This window comes from Gopherus evgoodei, chromosome 2, assembly GCF_007399415.2.
Source record: "Gopherus evgoodei ecotype Sinaloan lineage chromosome 2, rGopEvg1_v1.p, whole genome shotgun sequence".
NCBI classification, from domain to species: Eukaryota; Metazoa; Chordata; order Testudines; family Testudinidae; genus Gopherus; species Gopherus evgoodei.
Window position 1 is genome coordinate 298246569 of NC_044323.1, and position 23148 is coordinate 298269716.

At 68.3% G+C, this 23148-nt stretch overlaps 1 protein-coding gene across 3 annotated transcripts in view; it reads left to right on the forward strand.

Moving 5' to 3' along the window:
- LOC115647244 (dystonin-like) overlaps positions 1 to 23148 on the forward strand; it is a 145772-nt gene that overhangs the window by 5545 nt on the left and 117079 nt on the right. For all 3 annotated transcript variants that reach the window (XM_030554119.1, XM_030554121.1, XM_030554120.1), the window contains exons 2-5: positions 1615 to 1744; positions 10205 to 10790; positions 14380 to 14550; positions 15131 to 15297. In XM_030554119.1, coding sequence (XP_030409979.1) covers positions 1615 to 1744; positions 10205 to 10790; positions 14380 to 14550; positions 15131 to 15297 — 1054 coding nt within the window. The remainder of the gene's footprint in view (positions 1 to 1614; positions 1745 to 10204; positions 10791 to 14379; positions 14551 to 15130; positions 15298 to 23148) is intronic.

The following is a 23148-nucleotide window of genomic DNA, read 5'->3' on the forward strand; positions in this document are numbered from 1 at the left end:
GGGGAGGGGCTGGCCCCAGGCAGCCCCGGGGGATGGGGATGGGGACCCTGGAGGTGGGGAGGGGCTGGCCCAACGCAGCCCTGGGGGATGGGGGTGGGGACCCTGGAGGTGGGGAGGGGCTGGCCCCATGCAGCCCTGGGGGATGGGGGTGGGGGCCCTGGAGGTGGGGAGGGGCTGGCCCCACGCAGCCCCGGGGGATCGGGGTGGGGACCCTGGAGGTGGGGTGGTGCCAGTCCCGTGGGAGCCCCGGGGGATGGGGGTGGGGACCCTGGAGGTGGGGAGGGGCTGGCCCCAGGCAGCCCCGGGGGATGGGGGTGGGGGCCCTGGAGGTGGGGAGGGGCTGGCCCCAGGCAGCCCCGGGGGATGGGGGTGGGGACCCTGGAGGTGGGATGGTGCCAGTCCCGTGGGAGCCCCGGGGGATGGGGGTGGGGGCCCTGGAGGTGGGGAGGGGCCGGCCCCAGGCAGCCCCGGGGGATGGGGGTGGGGGCCCTGGAGGTGGGGAGGGGCCGGCCCCAGGCAGCCCCGGGGGATGGGGGTGGGGACCCTGGAGGTGGGGAGGGGCCGGCCCCACGCAGCCCCGGGGGATGGGGGTGGGGACCCTGGAGGTGGGGAGGGGCCGGCCCCACGCAGCCCTGGGGGGTGGGGGTGGGGACCCTGGAGGTGGGGTGGTGCCAGTCCCGTGGGAGCCCCGGTGGATGGGGGTGTGGGCCCTGGAGGTGGGGAGGGGCTGGCCCCACGCAGCCCCGGGGGATGGGGGTGTGGGCCCTGGAGGTGGGGAGGGGCTGGCCCCAGGCAGCCCCGGGGGATGGGGGTGGGGACCCTGGAGGTGGGGAGGGGCCGGCCCCACGCAGCCCCGGGAGATGGGGGTGTGGGCCCTGGAGGTGGGGAGGGGCTGGCCCCACGCAGCCCCGGGGGATGGGGGTGGGGACCCTGGAGGTGGGGTGGTGCCAGTCCCGTGGGAGCCCCGGGGGATGGGGGTGTGGGCCATGGAGGTGGGGAGGGGCTGGCCCCAGGCAGCCCCGGGGGATGGGGGTGGGGACCCTGGAGGTGGGGAGGGGCCGGCCCCACGCAGCCCCGGGAGATGGGGGTGTGGGCCCTGGAGGTGGGGAGGGGCCGGCCCCACGCAGCCCTGGGGGGTGGGGGTGGGAACCCTGGAGGTGGGGTGGTGCCAGTCCCGTGGGAGCCCCGGGGGATGGGGGTGGGGGCCCTGGAGGTGGGGAGGGGCTGGCCCCAGGCAGCCCCGGGGGATGGGGGTGGGGACCCTGGAGGTGGGGAGGGGCCGGCCCCACGCAGCCCCGGGGGATGGGGGTGGGGGCCCTGGAGGTGGGGAGGGGCCGGCCCCAGGCAGCCCCGGGGGATGGGGGTGGGGGCCCTGGAGGTGGGGAGGGGCCGGCCCCACGCAGCCCCGGGGGATGGGGGTGGGGGCCCTGGAGGTGGGGTGGTGCCAGTCCCGTGGGAGCCCCGGGGGATGGGGCTGGGGGCCCTGGAGGTGGGGAGGGGCCGGCCCCAGGCAGCCCAGCGGGACAGGGGTGGGGAGGGGCCCAGATTGCTCGAGGCAGGGCACCCTGTGGCGCTGCCCCCATAGCGCTCCCCGTGCCCTGTCCTTGCGCCCAGGGACTGGAAGAGGAGTGAGTGGCAGGCCTGGAGGCTGGAAGTGCGGGAGCAGCTGCTCGCCCTGCGCCGCTGGCTGGACGCCATGGAGGAGAGGCTCCCGGCCCTGCCCCACGGAGAGCCCAGCCCAGAGGTGAGAGCCGGGGCGAGCTGGGGGCCGGGAGCTGCAGCCCCCTGCCCGGAGCCCCTGGCAGCGCGCTGGGAGCCCAGCTGGCCACAGGGCTGCCACCGGATCTCCACCTGCCGGGCTCCCCGGGGCTGCCCAGCATCCAGCCGGCGCTTGGGCCTCCCTGCCCGAGGGGGCTCAGCCTGCCCAGCCCTGTCCCCAGCCCAGCCCCACGGCCCAGCCCCACCTGCCATCACATGCTGGGCTTGGGCTGCATGGGGGGCGACGGGCACAGCCCCATCCTGGGCCCTTGGCTACCCGCCCTAGGCAGCGCTGGCAGGGGGCCCTCCCCCCTCAGACCCATGGTCTCTGCCCAGACCCCTCATCCATTTGTCCCTGCCTAGCCCTCCCCCCTAAACCCATGGTCTCTGCCCAGCCCCCCATCCATGTGTCCAGCCCAGCCCCCCCTTCCATGTGTCCCTGCCCAGACCTCCCCCCTAAACCCATGGTCTCTGCCCAGCCCCCCATCCATGTGTCCCTGCCTAGCCCTCGCCCCCGACCCATGGGCCCTGCCCAGCCCCCCATCCATGTGTCCCTGCCCAGCCCTTCCCCCTAAACCCATGGTCTCTGCCCAGCCCCCCATCCATGTGTCCCTGCCTAGCCCTCCCCCCCAGACCCATGTGTCCCTGCCCAACCCGCCACCCATGTGTCCCTATCTAGCACTCTCCCCCAAACCCATGTGTCCTGCCCAGGACCCCCAGACCCATGTGTCCCTGCCCAGACCCCGCATCCATGTGTCCCTGCCTAGCCCTTCCCCTCAGACCCATGTGTCCCTGCTCAGCCCTCCTCCCCAGACCCATGTGTCCTGCCCAGTCCCCCATCCATGTGTCCCTGCCTAGCCCTCGCCCCCAAACCCATGTGTCCTGCCCAGCCCCCCATCCATGTGTCCCTGCCTAGCCCTCCCCCCCAGACCCATGTGTCCCTGCCCAGCCCTCCTCCATCTCTCCCTGCCCAGCCCTCCCCCCCAGACCCATGTGTCCTGCCCAGGCCCCCCAGACCCATGTGTCCCTGCCTAGCCCTTCCCCCCAGACCCATGTGTCCCTGCCCAGCCCTCCCCCTCAGACCCATGTGTCCTGCCCAGCCCCCCATCCATGTGTCCCTGCCTAGCCCTCCCCCCCGACCCATGTGTCCCTGCCCAGCCCTCCTCCATCTCTCCCTGCCTAGCCCTTCCCCCCAGACCCATGTGTCCTGCCCAGGACCCCCAGACCCATGTGTCCCTGCCCAGACCCCGCATCCATGTGTCCCTGCCTAGCCCTTCCCCCCAGACCCATGTGTCCCTGCCTAGCCCTCCCCCCCAGACCCATGTGTCCTGCCCAGGACCCCCAGACCCATGTGTCCCTGCCCAGACCCCGCATCCATGTGTCCCTGCCTAGCCCTTCCCCCCAGACCCATGTGTCCCTGCCTAGCCCTTCCCCCCAGACCCATGTGTCCTGCCCAGCCCCCCATCCATGTGTCCCTGCCTAGCCCTCGCCCCCAAACCCATGTGTCCCTGCCCAACCCCCCACCCATGTGTCCCTATCTAGCACTCCCCCCCAGACCCATGTGTCCCTGCCCAGCCCTCCTCCATCTCTCCCTGCCCAGCCCTCCCCCCCAGACCCATGTGTCCTGCCCAGACCCCGCATCCATGTGTCCCTGCCTAGCCCTTCCCCCCAGACCCATGTGTCCCTGCCCAACCCCCCACCCATGTGTCCCTATCTAGCACTCCCCCCCAAACCCATGTGTCCTGCCCAGGACCCTCAGACCCATGTGTCCCTGCCCAGACCCCGCATCCATGTGTCCCTGCCTAGCCCTTCCCCTCAGACCCATGTGTCCTGCCCAGCCCCCCATCCATGTGTCCCTGCCTAGCCCTTCCCCTCAGACCCATGTGTCCCTGCTCAGCCCTCCTCCCCAGACCCATGTGTCCTGCCCAGTCCCCCATCCATGTGTCCCTGCCTAGCCCTCGCCCCCAAACCCATGTGTCCTGCCCAGGCCCCCCATCCATGTGTCCCTGCCTAGCCCTCCCCCCCAGACCCATGTGTCCCTGCCCAGCCCTCCTCCATCTCTCCCTGCCCAGCCCTCCCCCCCAGACCCATGTGTCCTGCCCAGGCCCCCCAGACCCATGTGTCCCTGCCCAGACCCCGCATCCATGTGTCCCTGCCTAGCCCTTCCCCTCAGACCCATGTGTCCCTGCCCAACCCCCCACCCATGTGTCCCTATCTAGCACTCCCCCCCAAACCCATGTGTCCTGCCCAGGACCCTCAGACCCATGTGTCCCTGCCCAGACCCCGCATCCATGTGTCCCTGCCTAGCCCTTCCCCTCAGACCCATGTGTCCTGCCCAGCCCCCCATCCATGTGTCCCTGCCTAGCCCTTCCCCTCAGACCCATGTGTCCCTGCTCAGCCCTCCTCCCCAGACCCATGTGTCCTGCCCAGTCCCCCATCCATGTGTCCCTGCCTAGCCCTCGCCCCCAAACCCATGTGTCCTGCCCAGGCCCCCCATCCATGTGTCCCTGCCTAGCCCTCCCCCCCAGACCCATGTGTCCCTGCCCAGCCCTCCTCCATCTCTCCCTGCCCAGCCCTCCCCCCCAGACCCATGTGTCCTGCCCAGGCCCCCCAGACCCATGTGTCCCTGCCCAGACCCCGCATCCATGTGTCCCTGCCTAGCCCTTCCCCCCAGACCCATGTGTCCTGCCCAGGCCCCCCAGACCCATGTGTCCCTGCCCAGACCCCGCATCCATGTGTCCCTGCCTAGCCCTTCCCCTCAGACCCATGTGTCCCTGCTCAGCCCTCCTCCCCAGACCCATGTGTCCTGCCCAGCCCCCCATCCATGTGTCCCTGCCTAGCCCTTCCCCCCAGACCCATGTGTCCTGCCCAGCCCCCCATCCATGTGTCCCTGCCTAGCCCTTCCCCCCAGACCCATGTGTCCCTGCCCAGCCCTCCCCCTCAGACCCATGTGTCCTGCCCAGCCCCCCATCCATGTGTCCCTGCCTAGCCCTCCCCCCCGACCCATGTGTCCCTGCCCAGCCCTCCCCCTCAGACCCATGTGTCCTGCCCAGCCCCCCATCCATGTGTCCCTGCCTAGCCCTCCCCCCCGACCCATGTGTCCCTGCATAACCTTCCCCTGCCCCCAGACCCATGTGTCCCTACTGGGCTGCCCTCCTGGACCCATGTGACCCTGGTCACCTCCCCCTGCCCCAGACCCATGTGACCGTGTCAAGCTCCCCCCACACCTGGACCTTTGTGTCCCTGCCCAGCCCGTACCCCCAGGTGACCCTGCCCAGCTCCCCACCCCCTAGACTCAAGTGTCCTTGTCCAGCCTCCGCTCCACTTCCCCCCATGCCCGCGGGTCCCTGCTCAGCCTGTGCCCCCATGTGGTGTGCAGGGAGTTAACGTGCCCCCCTCCTCTGGCCAGGCTGCCGGAGAGCCCAGCTGCCCAGCACGGCCCTGGCCGGCCCCTCCCCGCCAGGCAGCGGGGTGAATGGGATCCTTCCCCGCCGCCCTTTGTTCCGGCCTGGCCTCACACGGCTCCCTCGGCATCCATGACAGCACAAACTGAAAGGGCCATTCATTCCAGCCCCCGCACAGACAAAGCCAGCCGCAAACCCCACCCAACGCCCAGATCCGAGGCCGCAGATCCCAGCCGCCTGCACTCAGCTCGACTCCCCCCTGGCCTCCGGGAGTGGGGGGGACGGAGCCCCCTGCCCGGGGCGGGGGGGGGAGTGTGCCCTGCCCTGCCCTGCCCTGGGGAAGGAGAGCACAGGCCTGCCCCTCCCTAGCAGGCAGGCGAGCCCCCGGCACATGGGGCTCGAGGCATTCAGCCTGAGCTCCTGTGGGCCACGGGGACGGAGCAAAGGGTTTGAGTGGGGGCTGGCAGGGTGAGGGGGTGGGGGGCAGGGTGGCTGGCGGGGGCAGGGGCATTGGGTGGATGAACCCGGGGCTGGAGGAGGAGCAGCTACAGAGTCTGGGAAGTGGGGGCCAGGCACAGAGGGGTCCTGCCTGCTGGCTCTGTCTGGCACTCGGCTCCAAGCCCCTGGGTGGGCGCTCGGAGCAGGGCAGCAGGCAGGTTGCAGAGCCGCGGGATGGGACAGAGCTGGTCAGCGAGAGCTCAGGCACCCGCCCGCCGCAAGGGATGCACCACAATATGCTAATACCCCCACTGCAAATCCCGCTCTGACTTGCTGCCCCCACCCCACCATCCCCCTCTGCTGCACAGCCCTCGCTGGGCGGGGGAGCAATTGAACGAGTCCCATCCATCAGCTCTGGGCTCCCTGGGAACCACCTGTCCGAAGGGCAGCTAGGCACTCACAGCCCCTCACTCCCTGATCATACTGGCAGAGTTTGCTTTGGTGGCTCCCCCTTCGGCAGCCCCTCTGCAGCCCACGCTCACCTTCCACGCAGCGAGGCCCAATGCATTAGCCGCTCCCCCCCAATGAGGGCTGTGTCAGAGGGGGGAACAGGGAGGGGGCAGCAAATCAGAGCGGGGTTTGCAGTGGGGTGTGGTGTGCGCAGTGCAAAAGCCAGTGAGGTTGTGGGGCTCCCATCCCGGGGAGGGGCAGAGGATCCTGCTCCTGGTACTGCCCCACTCAGGGCACTGGTCCTGGCACTGAGAGGGCAGCGGCTCCTGGATGAAAGGTCTGAGCTTTCCAGGAGCTGCTTTCAGGCCAGGGCCCCATCTCTGCAGCTGGAGGAGCAGCACCCGGCCCAGCACAGAGCCGGGCCACACTGGAAAGTGCTTGGCGTGACAGCCCTGGGGGAGGGCGCTGTGCCCATCTCTGACTGGCAGACCGCCAGAGCCCAGGGGGAGTGAGGAGGACTGGGGGCAGCCAGGGACGGGGGCAGCGTCCCACGGCTCCCCTGTAATCCTGTTAGCCAGCCAGGCCTGCAGCTTGGACATTCCCTCTGCAGGGAGCCAGGAGCAGGCAGGGGGTGAGCCCCAGTCCCGGCAATGTGGGGGCTCCCATCCCATGGTGCTGAGCAGGCCAAGGGTGCCCAGCCGGGGGCCATGGCGCATGTCACTGGAGCTGCTGGATAGGACTCCCCAAGTGGAGCAGAAGGAAGCCGGACAGATCCTGTGCCCAGCCCACCTCTCTGCCGTGTGAGAGAGACCCCGGATCTGTTCCATTAGCACGGGCAGCCCCCTCCAGGCTCTGTGCCACCGTGTGCCCCGTCAGTGTGAGCTGGATCCCAGCCACGCCTCAGCCCCACCCCAAGTGCCACCAAATCGTGCCCTCATGCATCTGGCCTAGGGCTGGGGCGCTGGCACAGGCTGCACTGCGGCTGGTCGGCCCTGGCCCCGGGGGAGGACCCTGCCGCAATCCTATGGGAAAGATGCTACTCCACCATGGGCTATTAGTGGGAAACCCTGGCCCCCTTCCCCTCCCAGGATGGCTGAGTGTCCCTGGAGGGTTTCCCCGGTAACAGGGCCAGTTGTGAATTAGTGAGCAAAGAGTTAACGGGACAGGCTTATTGTATTAGTGCGAGTGTGCAGAGGGGTCAGAGGGGGAGGGGAGGTGGCGAGGGAGGGTCTTCCATGCTTGCAGAGCGAGGCCACCCTCTCCTCCGGCCCGGCCAGCACTTTGCTACCTGCCCCGGGCAGCAGGGCGGGCATCGGGGCCTGGCACCAGGATTCCTGCAGGCCCGGCCCTGGGCAGCGCGAGGGTGGAGGCTCGGGAAGGTTGGTTTGGCAGCAGCCCCTCTCCGCCCTGTCCCCATGGCGAGCTCCAGCTCGGTGTCTGCAACGCAGAGTGACAGCTCCAAGCCACCAGCAAGCGTGTGAAGAGAGGAGCAGGGCCGGGCTGTCCTCAGGGGCTCGCTGGGCCCTTCCCAGCAGCCTGCGCCGAAACAGGCTGAGAAGACCCCACTGGAGGAACTTGGCCAGCGCGGGACGCAGACGCCAGCCAAGTGCCTTTGAAGTGGCACAAAAGGCCCCCCGGCACCACCAGGTTTGCATGAGGCCAGTGCAGGCAGCCCAGGCAATGTCGCTGCCTCTGTAACTTCAGCCAAGTCTCTGCTGGAGTCGGTGCTCACACTTCCGCCCTGCGCGGCGGGCCCGGCCCTGCCAGCCTCACGCGGCAGCCCCGAGGCCAGGCCGCAGGAGCCCACGGCATGCCCACGGCTGGCCGGACGCTGCAGAGAGAGCAGCGACTGACTCGCCAGCTTGTTCCTCGCTTCGGGCCTGTCCCAGGCCACAGGCTGCCCATGGGTCTGTCACACGCTGGAATGAGCCGTTTGACTTTCTCCCTGTACCAGCCTTTGGCCCGCGGTGCTCAGGGCACCTTACCGAGGGTAAGTCTCATTCTCCTCCCACCAGCTGGAGAACCTGTGCCCAGCACAGGGAATGACTGACCCACGCTGGCGAGACAGAACCCAGGCGTCCTGGGCCCCAAGCCACCTGCTCTAACCTCCCTCCTCTGCCCCCGGACACAGCTCAGGGCCTGGCGGCTCCTGCCAGGGTGGCAGGGTGTGGCTGGCTGAGCGCCAGGGCATGGTGGGTGCAGGGAGAGGAGCTGGGTGGGTGAGCGGCTCCTTTCAGAGATGACTAGAGCTGGGTAGGTAGTTCCTGTGTGTGTGTCAGTGTGTGTGTGTGTGCGCATGTCAGTGTGTGTGTGTGTGTCAGTGCGTCTATGTGTGTGCATCAGTGTGTGTGTGTGTCAATGTGTGCGTGCATTGGTGTGTGTGCATCTTGGTGTGTGCATGCGTGTCAGTGTGTGTGTGTCAGTGTGTGTGTCAGTGCATCTGTGTGTGTGTGCATCAGTGTGTGTGTGTCAGTGTGTGCATGCGTTGGTGTGTGTACATCTTGGTGTGTGTGTGTGTCAGGGTGTGTGCGCATGTGTCAGTGTGCGCGTGTGTCAGTGTGTGTGTGCATCAGGGTGGGTGGGTGGATGTCAGTGTGTGTGTGTGTGCATCGGTGTGTGTGTGTGTCAGTGTGTGTGTGTCAGTATGTGCGTGTGCATTGGTGTGTGTTGGTGTGTGTGCGTGCATGTATCTCTGTGTGTGTGTGTATTGGGGTGTGTGCATGTTGGGGTGTGTGTGTGTGTGTGCGTCAGAGAGTGTGTGTGTGTGTGTGTGTGTCAGTGTGTGTCAGTGTGTGTGTGTGCGTGTGTCAGTCGCAGGGTGCCGGTGGCTCCTGTATGACTCCCATGGGGGCAGACTTTGCGTTCCATAGGTAGGGGTCTAGTGCAGGTGCTGATTTACTCCAGGGGGGTTATTGGTTGCAGGGTGTGGGAGTTCCCATGTGTGTGTGTGGGCGAGTAGGATATATGGGCTCCAACTCACAGGGTAGTGTGTTGCAGGGTGTAGGGACTCGTGTGTGTGTGTGTGTGTGTGTGTGTGTGTGTGTGTGTGTGTGTGTGTGTGTGTGTGTAGGGACTCTGCCTGCGGGTATGTGTGTGGTGCAGGACGCCGCCCATGGGTGACTGCTGGGGAAGGTGGGGGGGTTTCAGCAGCAGGTTGGTGTCTGGTGGCAGGGGCTCCGTGGTGGGGGGTGGCAGGCGTTCCATGTCTGGGGGACATGTTGAGCCCTGGTGTCTGAGTGACGGATGCGCGGTGCAGCTGGTGAGGCTGGGGGGTTGCGCAGGGATGGAGGGGCCATGTCTGGGTGATGCTGAGATTTATGGGCTGTGGCTGGCTGAACGCAGAATGGGGACGGCTGTCTGACTCCTGTCTGGAGTGTGGGTGTTTCAGTGACGGATGGTTCGCCAGCCCCACTGTCTCTAGCAGCTTGCCCCTTTCAGACCCCCCCAGTGCTGCCTTTGTCATGGCGCTGCAGACAGATGGCTCTTTTCTCCCGGCTCCAGCTTGCCCAGGAGTTAATCCAATGGTACAAAGCGATGCCAGTTGGAAGCAGCTGCCCATCTGCCTGGTGCCCTGTGCTGCCTCCCTCATTCCCCTTCATTTACATTCTCGTTAGCGAGACAAGCCCCCTAAGCACTGGCATCGCTCGCCACACAGGTCCCGGGAATGCCCTGCCAGCCCAGAGGTGGCCTGGGGCAAAGCCTGGAGTTGGCAGCCCTGGAAATCCCTCTGCGCCCTGTTGTCCCCTCTCCCTAACCCTGTTTCCTCGCCCTGCTCTGCCTCAGGCACCTCACCGGGAGGTCAGCCCTTCGCAGCCCGGTGCCGGCTCAGATGCTTGCCCGGGCTCTGGGAGCTGAACTGCCCCCATGGCAGGAACTTGGGCAGGAAACAAAGGGACCTGCTGGAAGGGCTGAAACCCCCATGTTGGGGGCTGTGCCCGGGGTGGCAGGATGGGCCTCAGTTTGGGCCCCTCTCATGCCAGGCAGCCTCAGCGCCACAGCAGCAGGCGGCTCCTGAGGTGGGTTCCTGGGGGGTGGGAACAGCCCACACTGGGCACCTGGGCCCGCAGGTGAGATGCAGGCGGGACACAGGTCCCCAGGTGCCTGCTGACATGTCTCGAGTGGCCAGTAACGTGGCTGCCCCTCGTTTGTTTTAGGCTGACTCTGAGCAGCAGGGCTGAGCTTTTGGCCCCTGGCCGGCTGGCTCTGTGCTACCCTTTGGCCATGGGGAACGTGCTGGGCAGGCCCAGCTGCCTGGGAGACAAGAGCCAGAAACCTGAGGACTTCCTGAAGGACGTGGGGCTTGGCCCCGAGCACCCGGTGGGGAGGAACAACTGTGACGCCAGAGCCGGGGCCCCCGACAAGTCACCCCTGAACCCGGTGGTGATCGAGAACGGCTGGAGCCTGAGCCTAGGCTCGGCTAAGAGCCAGCCGAGCAGCCCCCTGCCCAAGCAGAACAACATGGAGGTCAAGGTACAGAACGGGAGCAGGGGCTGCAACTCCCTCAAAGCCCAGCTGGAGGCAGCTGGGGCCACCTGGACCCCCCCGAGAGGAGCCCCCCACAGGGACTCGGGCAGCAGCTGGGCCTGGAAGCCCGTCAGCACCAGGGAGGTGACCGAGGTGACCGAGGTGACGGAGACCATCGTGACGGAGATCGTGGAGGTGACCGAGTACCCGGGCGGGGAGCCCGTTGTCACCAGGACGGTGAAGGTGCTGACGGAGTGTGCCGGGGAGTGGACGGAGGTTAATAACGGGTGCCAGCCTCTTGGATCCCCCCAGACTGGGGCTGGTGTGGCTGCAGGGGGCTCGCTGCCCAGGAGCTGTTTGTTTGTGGGATTCCCCCCAGCAGGCCCGGAGTCCTGGCCTTTATCCGGTGGGGTGGGGAGCCCACCAGCGGTGCGGGGGGGTGCTTCAGGCTCAAGTAACACCCCATGGCCCCACTGCCTGCACAGGGCCCGAGTCTTTGGGGGTGGGGGGAGGGTGTCCCAGTGATCTCCAGCTGCTGGACCATTTCAGAGCGTCCCTGACAGCCTGGCGTGGCTGGCTCCGAGCAGGTTCTGCTCTCATGGCTGGGCTGTGGTGCCAGGCAGGTGTGACTCAGGGGCACCAGGCCAGGCTGGGCCCCCGTGCTGGGCAGGTGTGTGAGGAGGGCCAGGCTGTGGTACTGGGAGGGTGCATTACGGGACCATGCCGGGCCTGCTCTGGTGCTAGGCCGGTGCTTTGTGGGAGCCGGCCAGGCAGGCTCTCATGCTGGGCAGGTTGAATAGGGGGGCTGGGCAGGTGCTTTTGGGGGGCTGGGCCAGGTGGGTGCATTTGGGGGGCCAGGTGGGTGGGTTCCAGTGCCAGGTGGGCACATTATGGGGAATGGGCCAGGCCAGGCTGGGCAGGTACTTTGGGGGGGCCAGGCCAGGCAGGCTCTGGTGCTGGGCAGGTTGAATTAGGGGGGCTGGGCAGGTGCTTTGGGGGGGATGGGCTGGGCCAGGTGGGTGCTTGGGGGGGTGGGGGAGGGCTGGGCTGGACCAGGTCGGTGCTTTGGGGGGCTGGGCCAGGCAGGTGCATTGGGTGGGTGGATTCCAATGCCAGGTGAGCGCATTATGGGGGCTGGGCCGGGCCAGGCCGGGCAGGTGTTTGGGGGGGCCAGGCTGGTTGGGCTGAGTGGGTGCATTATGGGGGCTGGGCCGGGCCAGGCCGGGCAGGTGTTTGGGGGGGCCAGGCTGGTTGGGCTGAGTGGGTGCATTATGGGGGCTGGGCCGGGCCAGGCCGGGCAGGTGTTTGGGGGGGCCAGGCTGGTTGGGCTGAGTGGGTGCATTATGGGGGCTGGGATGGGCTGGCCGGGCAGGTGTTTGGGGGGGCCAGGCTGGTTGGGCTGAGTGGGTGCATTATGGGGGCAGGGCTGGGCTGGCCTGGCTGTTTCTTGTGGCTTGTGCTGTGGTTTGGGTGCTGAGCAGGGACCATGTTCGCAGTGAACCAACGAAGTGGGTATTCACCCACGAAAGGTCTGTTAGTCTATAAGGTGCCACAGGACTCTCTGCTGCTTTTACAGATCCAGACTAACAGGGCTCCCCTGATACAGTGAACAGTAGTGCTCCTTTCACAGGAGACATTGGCACCCAGGGCTGTCCTGGCTCCAGCCCGTCTCAGGCACAGCCCGAGCGCCCTGCACTGGAGCTCAGAGTTGGGTTGTGGAACCTGGTTTCTGTCTGTGTCTCTCTGGCTTCTTGCTCCTGCATTTCATCTGAGCGGGCCAGCAAATCCCTCCTACCTCATGCCCAGGCCATGCAGTGGCCCCTGGCCAAATGGTGTGAGAGCCTCTCTGGATGCAACCTGTAGGGAGAGCTCCCAGGGATGTGGCACCGGTCACAGAGTGTGGGGGAGTCAGGGCCCTGCACCCCCGGCTTCCTGCGATTCACCGGGACTCTCAGCCAGCCGGTAAAGCAGGTTTATTTGGATGCCAGGAACACAGTCCAAGACAGGTCTTGCAGGTACAGACAGCAAGACCCCTTTTAGTTAGGTCCATCCGGGGCCCTCAGGAAGGCCACAGCCCTGTTGGGAAGCCCAATCCCCGTTGGGGCCCCTCTCCATTTCCCAGCCAGCTTCAAACTAAAACTCTCTCCAGCCTCTCACTCAGCCTCCCCCGCCCCCCCCCGCCTCCTCCTCCTGCCTTTGTGTCCTTTGTCCAGTGTCCTGGGCAGAGGTGTTACCTGGCCTCCAACCCTCCTCCTGGGTTCTCTGTTACATGCTCAGGTGTCCTCCCTTCCCCAAGGCCGTCCCAGCACAACTCCCCTGCACCCTTCCCAGGTCAATACTCCCCACTCAGCATTCACAGACACAGCACAACATTCCCACTGCCCCACACACCCGCCCCTCCTCTGAGCCCCCAGGGAGCTCAGTTCATCCCTGTGCCCAGACAGGGCTGGGCCGTGGCTGCTGCTTCCCAGCAACAAGCAGGAGGGGGGATCGCCTTGCGCCCCGGCTTTGCCCAGGAAGCCGCTGGCTCTCAGCAGAGGCAGCAGTCGTGGTGCGTGAGGTCTCTGCCTCGCTCTCCCAGCTGCTGTGCAAGGCTGGAAGCAGAGGGTCGGAGTCCCTGGGGCCTGGTCCAGGGGATGTAAAGCAGCTGTTCTGTGACTGACTCTTCGCCAGCTCCAGGGCAATGGGTCCCTGCCTGCCAACTGGGCAGCTCGCGGGAGCAGTGGGCCGTGCTCAGCAGAAAGGTACCAGCTGCCCCGAGGGTGAGCAATGACCCCGATAAGTGGGGTGAGGGGAGGGCTGGCCCCTATCATAACCTTAGTCCCAGATTTGGACCTTAGCGTCCAAAATATGGGGGTTAGTATGAAAACCTCCAAGCTTAGTTACCAGCTTGGACCTGGTACCTGCTGCCACCACCCAAAAAATTAGAGTGTTTTGGGGCACTCTGGTCCCCCTGAAAAACCTTCCCTGGGGACCCCAAGACCCAAATCCCTTGAGTCTCACAACAAAGGGAAATAATCCTTTTCCCCTTCCCCCCTCCAGGTGCTCCTGGAGAGATACCCAGACACAAGCTCTGTGAAACTACACAGAGACTCCCCCCTCTCTGTTCCCGATCCTGGAAACAAAAAGTACTTTCCTATTCCCCCCACAGGGAATGCAAAATCAGGCTAGCCAATTCAACACACACCGATCTCCCCTGATTTCTTCCTCCCACCAATTCCCTGGTGAGTACAGACTCAATTTCCCTGAAGTAAAGAAAACTTCAACAGGTCTTAAAAGAAAGCTTTATATAAAAAGAAAGAAAAATACATACAAATGTGCTCTCTGTATTAAGATGATATAACACAGGGTCGATTGCTTAAAAGAATATTGAATAAACAGCCTTATTCAAAAAGAATACAAATCAAAGCACTCCAGCACTTATATTCATGCAAATACCAAAGAAAAGAAACCATATAACTTACTATCTGATCTCTTTGTCCTTACACTTAGAAACAGAAGATTAGAAAACAGAGCTACTTCTCCAAAGCTCAGAGAAAGCAGGCAGACAGACAAAAGACTCAGACACACAATTCCCTCCACCCAAAGTTGAAAAAATCCGGTTTCCTGATTGGTTCTCTGGTCAGGTGTTTCAGGTGAAAGAGACATTAACCCTTAGCTATCTGTTTATGACAGCCCCGCATGTGCCTGGCACTGCAGTTACCATGGGGCAGGGGGTAGGATGCTGCTGAAAGTGACGGGGTGCCCAGGGCTGGGACTGCTGTTCACCGGGAGCGTTGGTGCCATGGGGCTAACGTAGCACTGGGCTGCATCCTGCCCATGATAACCAGCCAGCAGCCCCCAGGTTCTCACCTCTCCTCCTCAGGGTGCTCTGCAGGCCATCACGCTCCCAGAGGGCTCGCCGAGTGGGGCGCAGGCCCAGGACACTTTGGAGACACTGCTGACCTGGGTGGCTGACATGGAGGACCTGGTTGCCAACCAGAAGCCCCCTTCATCTGAAGTGAAGGTGCTGAAAGCCCAGCTGCAGGAGCAGAAGGTGAGCGAGCCCCTGGGGTCCCTCCCAGGGGTTTCTGGAGAGGTGGACAGTGCCTGCTGGGTCCTGGGGCAGCTGCCAGGACATGGCATCCCGGCTGTGTGTGGCTGAGCACGGCCCGCCTGCAGGATGGGTACTGCCTGCTCCTCTCGCTAGGCAGGGCATGAAAAGGAGGCACCGTGTACAGCCCATGGCCCAGTGCTGGGCAGCACATCAGGAGTGAGCCCTTCGAGCCTCGGCAGCTGCTCCTGCTGGAGGCTAATGCCTGATGGATGCTGAACAGCCTCTGTGCCCTGGGGGCTGGGGCAGGCACCGCCCCCCAACCATGCTGCAGCGCTTGCCATGGCCCTCCTCTCACTGCTTCTGCCTTGCCTGCAGTCTGTCTGCCCCTCCCCCCCCCCGGCCCCGGACTGCTGCTTGCAGCTGGCCCTGCTGGGGGGTGTAGTGGGTTGGTCCTCTGCGTGCATGGTGCTGTGCAGAGTGGAGGCTGAGGGCCAGGACGCGCCTAGGCTGTGGAGGAGATTCCCTTGGGTTCGCCATGAGGACAGCGCCACCATCACCCCATGCCCTGATTCCCAAACAGCTCCTGAAACGGCTTCTGGAGGAGCGGAGACCCCGAGTGGAGTGTGTCCTGCAGGACAGACGGCTGCCCCGTGAGCATGCTGCCAGGACAAACGGACAGTGGGCGAGCGGGGGCCTCTCAGACCTGCAGGAGAAGTGGGGAAAACTGATCCAGAAGGCGAACACCAGGTGAGTTAGCAGGGCTGCGATCTGTGTGGCGAGGCTCTGTGGAGGCCAGTGCCGCTGCCAGCGTGGGTGAGGTGGGCACGCTGGGTCCAGGGGGTTCTCTAGGCTCTGGCCTCCCACACTAACCACTTTCCTGCCCTTAAGTGCCCGCTCCTGGTGCTGCGTTTGGGGTGCAGGTTCTGGACCTACAGCAGTTCCGTTTGGGTCAGTCAGTCGCTGTTTGTGCTGGGACAGTGATTGATCAGACTCAGGGCCCGGTGCGCGGAACTGCCCGTGCTGGGAGCTGCAGACTCGGGGCCTGCTGCGCGGCACAGCCCGTGCTGGGAGCTGCAGACTCGGGGCCTGCTGCCCGGCACAGCCCGTGCTGGGAGCTGCAGACTCGGGGCCTGCTGCCCGGCACTGCCCGTGCTGGGAGCTGCAGACTCGCGGCACTGCCCGTGCTGGGAGCTGCAGACTTGGGGCCCAGTGCACGGCACTGCCCGTACTGGGAGCTGCAGACTCGGGGCCTGCTGCCCGGCACTGCCCGTACTGGGAGCTGCAGACTCGGGGCCCCGGTGCGAGGCACTGCCCGTGCTGGGAGCTGCAGACTCGGGGCCCCGGTGCGAGGCACTGCCCGCGCTGGGAGCTGCAGACTCGGGGCACCGGTGCGAGGCACTGCCCGCGCTGGGAGCTGCAGACTCACGGGCTCGGTGCGAGGCACTGCCCGCGCTGGGAGCTGCAGACTCAGGGGCCCGGTGCGCGGAACTGCCCGTGCTGGGAGCTGCAGACTCGGGGCCTGCTGCGCGGCACAGCCCGTGCTGGGAGCTGCAGACTCGGGGCCTGCTGCCCGGCACAGCCCGTGCTGGGAGCTGCAGACTCGGGGCCTGCTGCCCGGCACTGCCCGTGCTGGGAGCTGCAGACTCGCGGCACTGCCCGTGCTGGGAGCTGCAGACTTGGGGCCCAGTGCACGACACTGCCCGTACTGGGAGCTGCAGACTCGGGGCCTGCTGCCCGGCACTGCCCGTACTGGGAGCTGCAGACTCGGGGCCCAGGTGCGAGGCACTGCCCGTGCTGGGAGCTGCAGACTCGGGGCCCCGGTGCGAGGCACTGCCCGCGCTGGGAGCTGCAGACTCGGGGCCCCGGTGCGAGGCACTGCCCGCGCTGGGAGCTGCAGACTCGGGGCCCCGGTGCGAGGCACTGCCCGCGCTGGGAGCTGCAGACTCGGGGCCCCGGTGCGAGGCACTGCCCGCGCTGGGAGCTGCAGACTCGGGGCCCCGGTGCGAGGCACTGCCCGCGCTGGGAGCTGCAGACTCGGGGCCCCGGTGCGCGGCACTGCCCGGGCTGGGAGCTGCAGACTCGGGGCCCCGGTGCGAGGCACTGCCCGCGCTGGGAGCTGCAGACTCAGGGGCCCGGTGCGAGGCACTGCCCGCGCTGGGAGCTGCAGACTCAGGGGCCCGGTGCGAGGCACTGCCCGCGCTGGGAGCTGCAGACTCGGGGCCCGGTGCGAGGCACTGCCCGCGCTGGGAGCTGCAGACTCGGGGCCCGGTGCGAGGCACTGCCCGCGCTGGGAGCTGCAGACTCACGGGCTCGGTGCGAGGCACTGCCCGCGCTGGGAGCTGCAGACTCACGGGCTCGGTGCGAGGCACTGCCCGCGCTGGGAGCTGCAGACTCACGGGCTCGGTGCGAGGCACTGCCCGCGCTGGGAGCTGCAGACTCAGGGGCCCGGTGCGAGGCACTGCCCGCGCTGGGAGCTGCAGACTCAGGGGCCCGGTGCGAGGCACTGCCCGCGCTGGGAGCTGCAGACTCGGGGCCCGGTGCGAGGCACTGCCCGCGCTGGGAGCTGCAGACTCGGGGCTCGGTGCGAGGCACTGCCCGCGCTGGGAGCTGCAGACTCGGGGCTCGGTGCGAGGCACTGCCCGCGCTGGGAGCTGCAGACTCGGGGCTCGGTGCGAGGCACTGCCCGCGCTGGGAGCTGCAGACTCAGGGCCCGGTGCGAGGCACTGCCCGCGCTGGGAGCTGCAGACTCGGGGCCCCGGTGCGAGGCACTGCCCGCGCTGGGAGCTGCAGACTCGGGGCCCCGGTGCGAGGCACTGCCCGCGCTGGGAGCTGCAGACTCGGGGCCCCGGTGCGAGGCACTGCCCGCGCTGGGAGCTGCAGACTCGGGGCCCCGGTGCGAGGCACTGCCCGCGCTGGGAGCTGCAGACTCAGGGGCCCGGTGCGAGGCACTGCCCGCGCTGGGAGCTGCAGACTCGGGGCCCGGTGCGAGGCACTGCCCGCGCTGGGAGCTGCAGACTCACGGGCTCGGTGCGAGGCACTGCCCGCGCTGGGAGCTGCAGACTCAGGGCTCGGTCCGAGGCACTGCCCGCGCTGGGAGCTGCAGACTCAGGGGCCCGGTGCGAGGCACTGCCCGCGCTGGGAGCTGCAGACTCAGGGGCCCGGTGCGAGGCACTGCCCGCGCTGGGAGCTGCAGACTCGGGGCCCGGTGCGAGGCACTGCCCGCGCTGGGAGCTGCAGACTCGGGGCCCGGTGCGAGGCACTGCCCGCGCTGGGAGCTGCAGACTCGGGGCCCGGTGCGAGGCACTGCCCGCGCTGGGAGCTGCAGACTCGGGGCCCGGTGCGAGGCACTGCCCGCGCTGGGAGCTGCAGACTCGGGGCCCGGTGCGAGGCACTGCCCGCGCTGGGAGCTGCAGACTCGGGGCCCGGTGCGAGGCACTGCCCGCGCTGGGAGCTGCAGACTCGGGGCTCGGTGCGAGGCACTGCCCGCGCTGGGAGCTGCAGACTCAGGGCTCGGTGCGAGGCACTGCCCGCGCTGGGAGCTGCAGACTCAGGGCCCGGTGCGAGGCACTGCCCGCGCTGGGAGCTGCAGACTCAGGGCTCGGTGCGAGGCACTGCCCGCGCTGGGAGCTGCAGACTCAGGGCTCGGTGCGAGGCACTGCCCGCGCTGGGAGCTGCAGACTCAGGACTCGGTCCGAGGCACTGCCCGCGCTGGGAGCTGCAGACTCAGGGCTCGGTCCGAGGCACTGCCCGCGCTGGGAGCTGCAGACTCAGGGCTCGGTCCGAGGCACTGCCCGCGCTGGGAGCTGCAGACTCGGGGCCCCCGAGCGAGGCACTGCCCGCGCTGGGAGCTGCAGACTCGGGGCCCCCGGTGCGAGGCACTGCCCGTGCTGGGAGCTGCAGACTCAGGGCCCGGTGCGAGGCACTGCCCGTGCTGGGAGCTGCAGACTCAGGGCTCGGTGCGAGGCACTGCCCGCGCTGGGAGCTGCAGACTCGGGGCCCCGGAGCGAGGCACTGCCCGCGCTGGGAGCTGCAGACTCAGGGCTCGGTGCGAGGCACTGCCCGCGCTGGGAGCTGCAGACTCAGGGCTCGGTGCGAGGCACTGCCCGCGCTGGGAGCTGCAGACTCAGGGCTCGGTGCGAGGCACTGCCCGCGCTGGGAGCTGCAGACTCAGGGCTCGGTCCGAGGCACTGCCCGCGCTGGGAGCTGCAGACTCAGGGCCCGGTGCGAGGCACTGCCCGCGCTGGGAGCTGCAGACTCGGGGCTCGGTGCGAGGCACTGCCCACGCTGGGAGCTGCAGACTCGGGGCTCGGTGCGAGGCACTGCCCGCGCTGGGTGCTGCAGACTCGGGGCCCCGAGCGAGGCACTGCCCGCGCTGGGAGCTGCAGACTCAGGGCTCGGTGCGAGGCACTGCCCGCGCTGGGAGCTGCAGACTCAGGGCTCGGTCCGAGGCACTGCCCGCGCTGGGAGCTGCAGACTCAGGGCTCGGTGCGAGGCACTGCCCGCGCTGGGAGCTGCAGACTCAGGGCTCGGTCCGAGGCACTGCCCGCGCTGGGAGCTGCAGACTCAGGGCCCGGTGCGAGGCACTGCCCGCGCTGGGAGCTGCAGACTCAGGGCCCGGTGCGAGGCACTGCCCGCGCTGGGAGCTGCAGACTCAGGGCTCGGTGCGAGGCACTGCCCGCGCTGGGAGCTGCAGACTCAGGGCTCGGTCCGAGGCACTGCCCGCGCTGGGTGCTGCAGACTCAGGGCTCGGTGCGAGGCACTGCCCGCGCTGGGAGCTGCAGACTCAGGGCTCGGTGCGAGGCACTGCCCGCGCTGGGAGCTGCAGACTCGGGGCCCCGGTGCGAGGCACTGCCCGCGCTGGGAGCTGCAGACTCGGGGCTCGGTGCGAGGCACTGCCCGCGCTGGGTGCTGCAGACTCAGGGCTCGGTCTGAGGCACTGCCCGCGCTGGGTGCTGCAGACTCAGGGCTCGGTGCGAGGCACTGCCCGCGCTGGGAGCTGCAGACTCAGGGCTCGGTGCGAGGCACTGCCCGCGCTGGGAGCTGCAGACTCGGGGCCCCGGAGCGAGGCACTGCCCGCGCTGGGAGCTGCAGACTCAGGGCTCGGTGCGAGGCACTGCCCGCGCTGGGAGCTGCAGACTCAGGGCTCGGTGCGAGGCACTGCCCGCGCTGGGAGCTGCAGACTCGGGGCCCCGGAGCGAGGCACTGCCCGTGCTGGGAGCTGCAGACTCAGGGCTCGGTCCGAGGCACTGCCCGCGCTGGGAGCTGCAGACTCGGGGCCCCCGAGCGAGGCACTGCCCGCGCTGGGAGCTGCAGACTCGGGGCCCCCGGTGCGTGGCACTGCCCGTGCTGGGAGCTGCAGACTCAGGGCCCGGTGCGAGGCACTGCCCGTGCTGGGAGCTGCAGACTCAGGGCTCGGTGCGAGGCACTGCCCGCGCTGGGAGCTGCAGACTCGGGGCCCCGGAGCGAGGCACTGCCCGCGCTGGGAGCTGCAGACTCAGGGCTCGGTGCGAGGCACTGCCCGCGCTGGGAGCTGCAGACTCAGGGCTCGGTGCGAGGCACTGCCCGCGCTGGGAGCTGCAGACTCAGGGCTCGGTGCGAGGCACTGCCCGCGCTGGGAGCTGCAGACTCAGGGCTCGGTCCGAGGCACTGCCCGCGCTGGGAGCTGCAGACTCAGGGCCCGGTGCGAGGCACTGCCCGCGCTGGGAGCTGCAGACTCGGGGCCCGGTGCGAGGCACTGCCCGCGCTGGGAGCTGCAGACTCGGGGCTCGGTGCGAGGCACTGCCCGCGCTGGGAGCTGCAGACTCGGGGCTCGGTGCGAGGCACTGCCCACGCTGGGAGCTGCAGACTCGGGGCTCGGTGCGAGGCACTGCCCGCGCTGGGAGCTGCAGACTCGGGGCTCGGTGCGAGGCACTGCCCGCGCTGGGAGCTGCAGACTCGGGGCTCGGTGCGAGGCACTGCCCGCGCTGGGAGCTGCAGACTCGGGGCTCGGTGCGAGGCACTGCCCGCGCTGGGAGCTGCAGACTCAGGGCTCGGTCCGAGGCACTGCCCGCGCTGGGAGCTGCTGACTCAGGGCTCGGTGCGAGGCACTGCCCGCGCTGGGAGCTGCAGACTCAGGGCTCGGTCCGAGGCACTGCCCGCGCTGGGAGCTGCAGACTCAGGGCGCGGTGCGAGGCACTGCCCGCGCTGGGAGCTGCAGACTCAGGGCCCGGTGCGAGGCACTGCCCGCGCTGGGAGCTGCAGACTCGGGGCTCGGTGCGAGGCACTGCCCGCGCTGGGAGCTGCAGACTCGGGGCTCGGTGCGAGGCACTGCCCGCGCTGGGAGCTGCAGACTCAGGGCTCGGTGCGAGGCACTGCCCGCGCTGGGAGCTGCAGACTCAGGGCTCGGTCCGAGGCACTGCCCGCGCTGGGAGCTGCTGACTCAGGGCTCGGTGTGAGGCACTGCCCGCGCTGGGAGCTGCAGACTCAGGGCTCGGTCCGAGGCACTGCCCGCGCTGGGAGCTGCAGACTCAGGGCCCGGTGCGAGGCACTGCCCGCGCTGGGAGCTGCAGACTCAGGGCCCGGTGCGAGGCACTGCCCGCGCTGGGAGCTGCAGACTCAGGGCCCGGTGCGAGGCACTGCCCGCGCTGGGAGCTGCAGACTCAGGGCTCGGTGCGAGGCACTGCCCGCGCTGGGAGCTGCAGACTCAGGGCTCGGTCCGAGGCACTGCCCGCGCTGGGTGCTGCAGACTCAGGGCTCGGTGCGAGGCACTGCCCGCGCTGGGAGCTGCAGACTCAGGGCTCGGTGCGAGGCACTGCCCGCGCTGGGAGCTGCAGACTCGGGGCCCCGGTGCGAGGCACTGCCCGCGCTGGGAGCTGCAGACTCGGGGCTCGGTGCGAGGCACTGCCCGCGCTGGGAGCTGCAGACTCGGGGCTCGGTGCGAGGCACTGCCCGCGCTGGGTGCTGCAGACTCAGGGCTCGGTCTGAGGCACTGCCCGCGCTGGGTGCTGCAGACTCAGGGCTCGGTGCGAGGCACTGCCCGCGCTGGGAGCTGCAGACTCGGGGCCCCGGAGCGAGGCACTGCCCGCGCTGGGAGCTGCAGACTCAGGGCTCGGTGCGAGGCACTGCCCGCGCTGGGAGCTGCAGACTCAGGGCTCGGTGCGAGGCACTGCCCGCGCTGGGAGCTGCAGACTCGGGGCCCCGGAGCGAGGCACTGCCCGTGCTGGGAGCTGCAGACTCAGGGCTCGGTGCGAGGCACTGCCTGCGCTGGGAGCTGCAGACTCAGGGCTCGGTCCGAGGCACTGCCCGTGCTGGGAGCTGCAGACTCAGGGCTCGGTCCGAGGCACTGCCCGTGCTGGGAGCTGCAGACTCAGGGCTCGGTGCGAGGCACTGCCCGCGCTGGGAGCTGCAGACTCAGGGCTCGGTGCGAGGCACTGCCCGCGCTGGGAGCTGCAGACTCAGGGCTCGGTGCGAGGCACTGCCCGCGCTGGGAGCTGCAGACTCAGGGCCCCGGAGCGAGGCACTGCCCGCGCTGGGAGCTGCAGACTCAGGGCTCGGTGCGAGGCACTGCCCGCGCTGGGAGCTGCAGACTCAGGGCTCGGTGCGAGGCACTGCCCGCGCTGGGAGCTGCAGACTCAGGGCTCGGTGCGAGGCACTGCCTGCGCTGGGAGCTGCAGACTCAGGGCTCGGTCCGAGGCACTGCCCGTGCTGGGAGCTGCAGACTCAGGGCTCGGTGCGAGGCACTGCCCGCGCTGGGAGCTGCAGACTCAGGGCTCGGTGCGAGGCACTACCCGCGCTGGGAGCTGCAGACTCGGGGCCCCGGAGCGAGGCACTGCCCGCGCTGGGAGCTGCAGACTCAGGGCTCGGTCCGAGGCACTGCCCGCACTGGGAGCTGCAGACTCAGGGCTCGGTCCGAGGCACTGCCCGCGCTGGGAGCTGCAGACTCAGGGCTCGGTGCGAGGCACTGCCCGCGCTGGGAGCTGCAGACTCAGGGCTCGGTGCGAGGCACTGCCCGCGCTGGGAGCTGCAGACTCAGGGCTCGGTGCGAGGCACTGCCCGCGCTGGGAGCTGCAGACTCAGGCTCGGTGCGAGGCACTGCCCGCGCTGGGAGCTGCAGACTCGGGGCCCCGGAGCGAGGCACTGCCCGCGCTGGGAGCTGCAGACTCAGGGCTCGGTGCGAGGCACTGCCCGTGCTGGGAGCTGCAGACTCAGGGCTCGGTCCGAGGCACTGCCCGTGCTGGGAGCTGCAGACTCAGGGCTCGGTGCGAGGCACTGCCCGCGCTGGGAGCTGCAGACTCAGGGCTCGGTGCGAGGCACTGCCCGCGCTGGGAGCTGCAGACTCGGGGCCCCGGAGCGAGGCACTGCCCGTGCTGGGAGCTGCAGACTCAGGGCTCGGTGCGAGGCACTGCCCGCGCTGGGAGCTGCAGACTCAGGGCTCGGTCCGAGGCACTGCCCGCGCTGGGAGCTGCAGACTCAGGGCTCGGTGCGAGGCACTGCCCGCGCTGGGAGCTGCAGACTCAGGGCTCGGTGCGAGGCACTGCCCGCGCTGGGAGCTGCAGACTCAGGGCTCGGTCCGAGGCACTGCCCGCGCTGGGAGCTGCAGACTCAGGGCTCGGTCCGAGG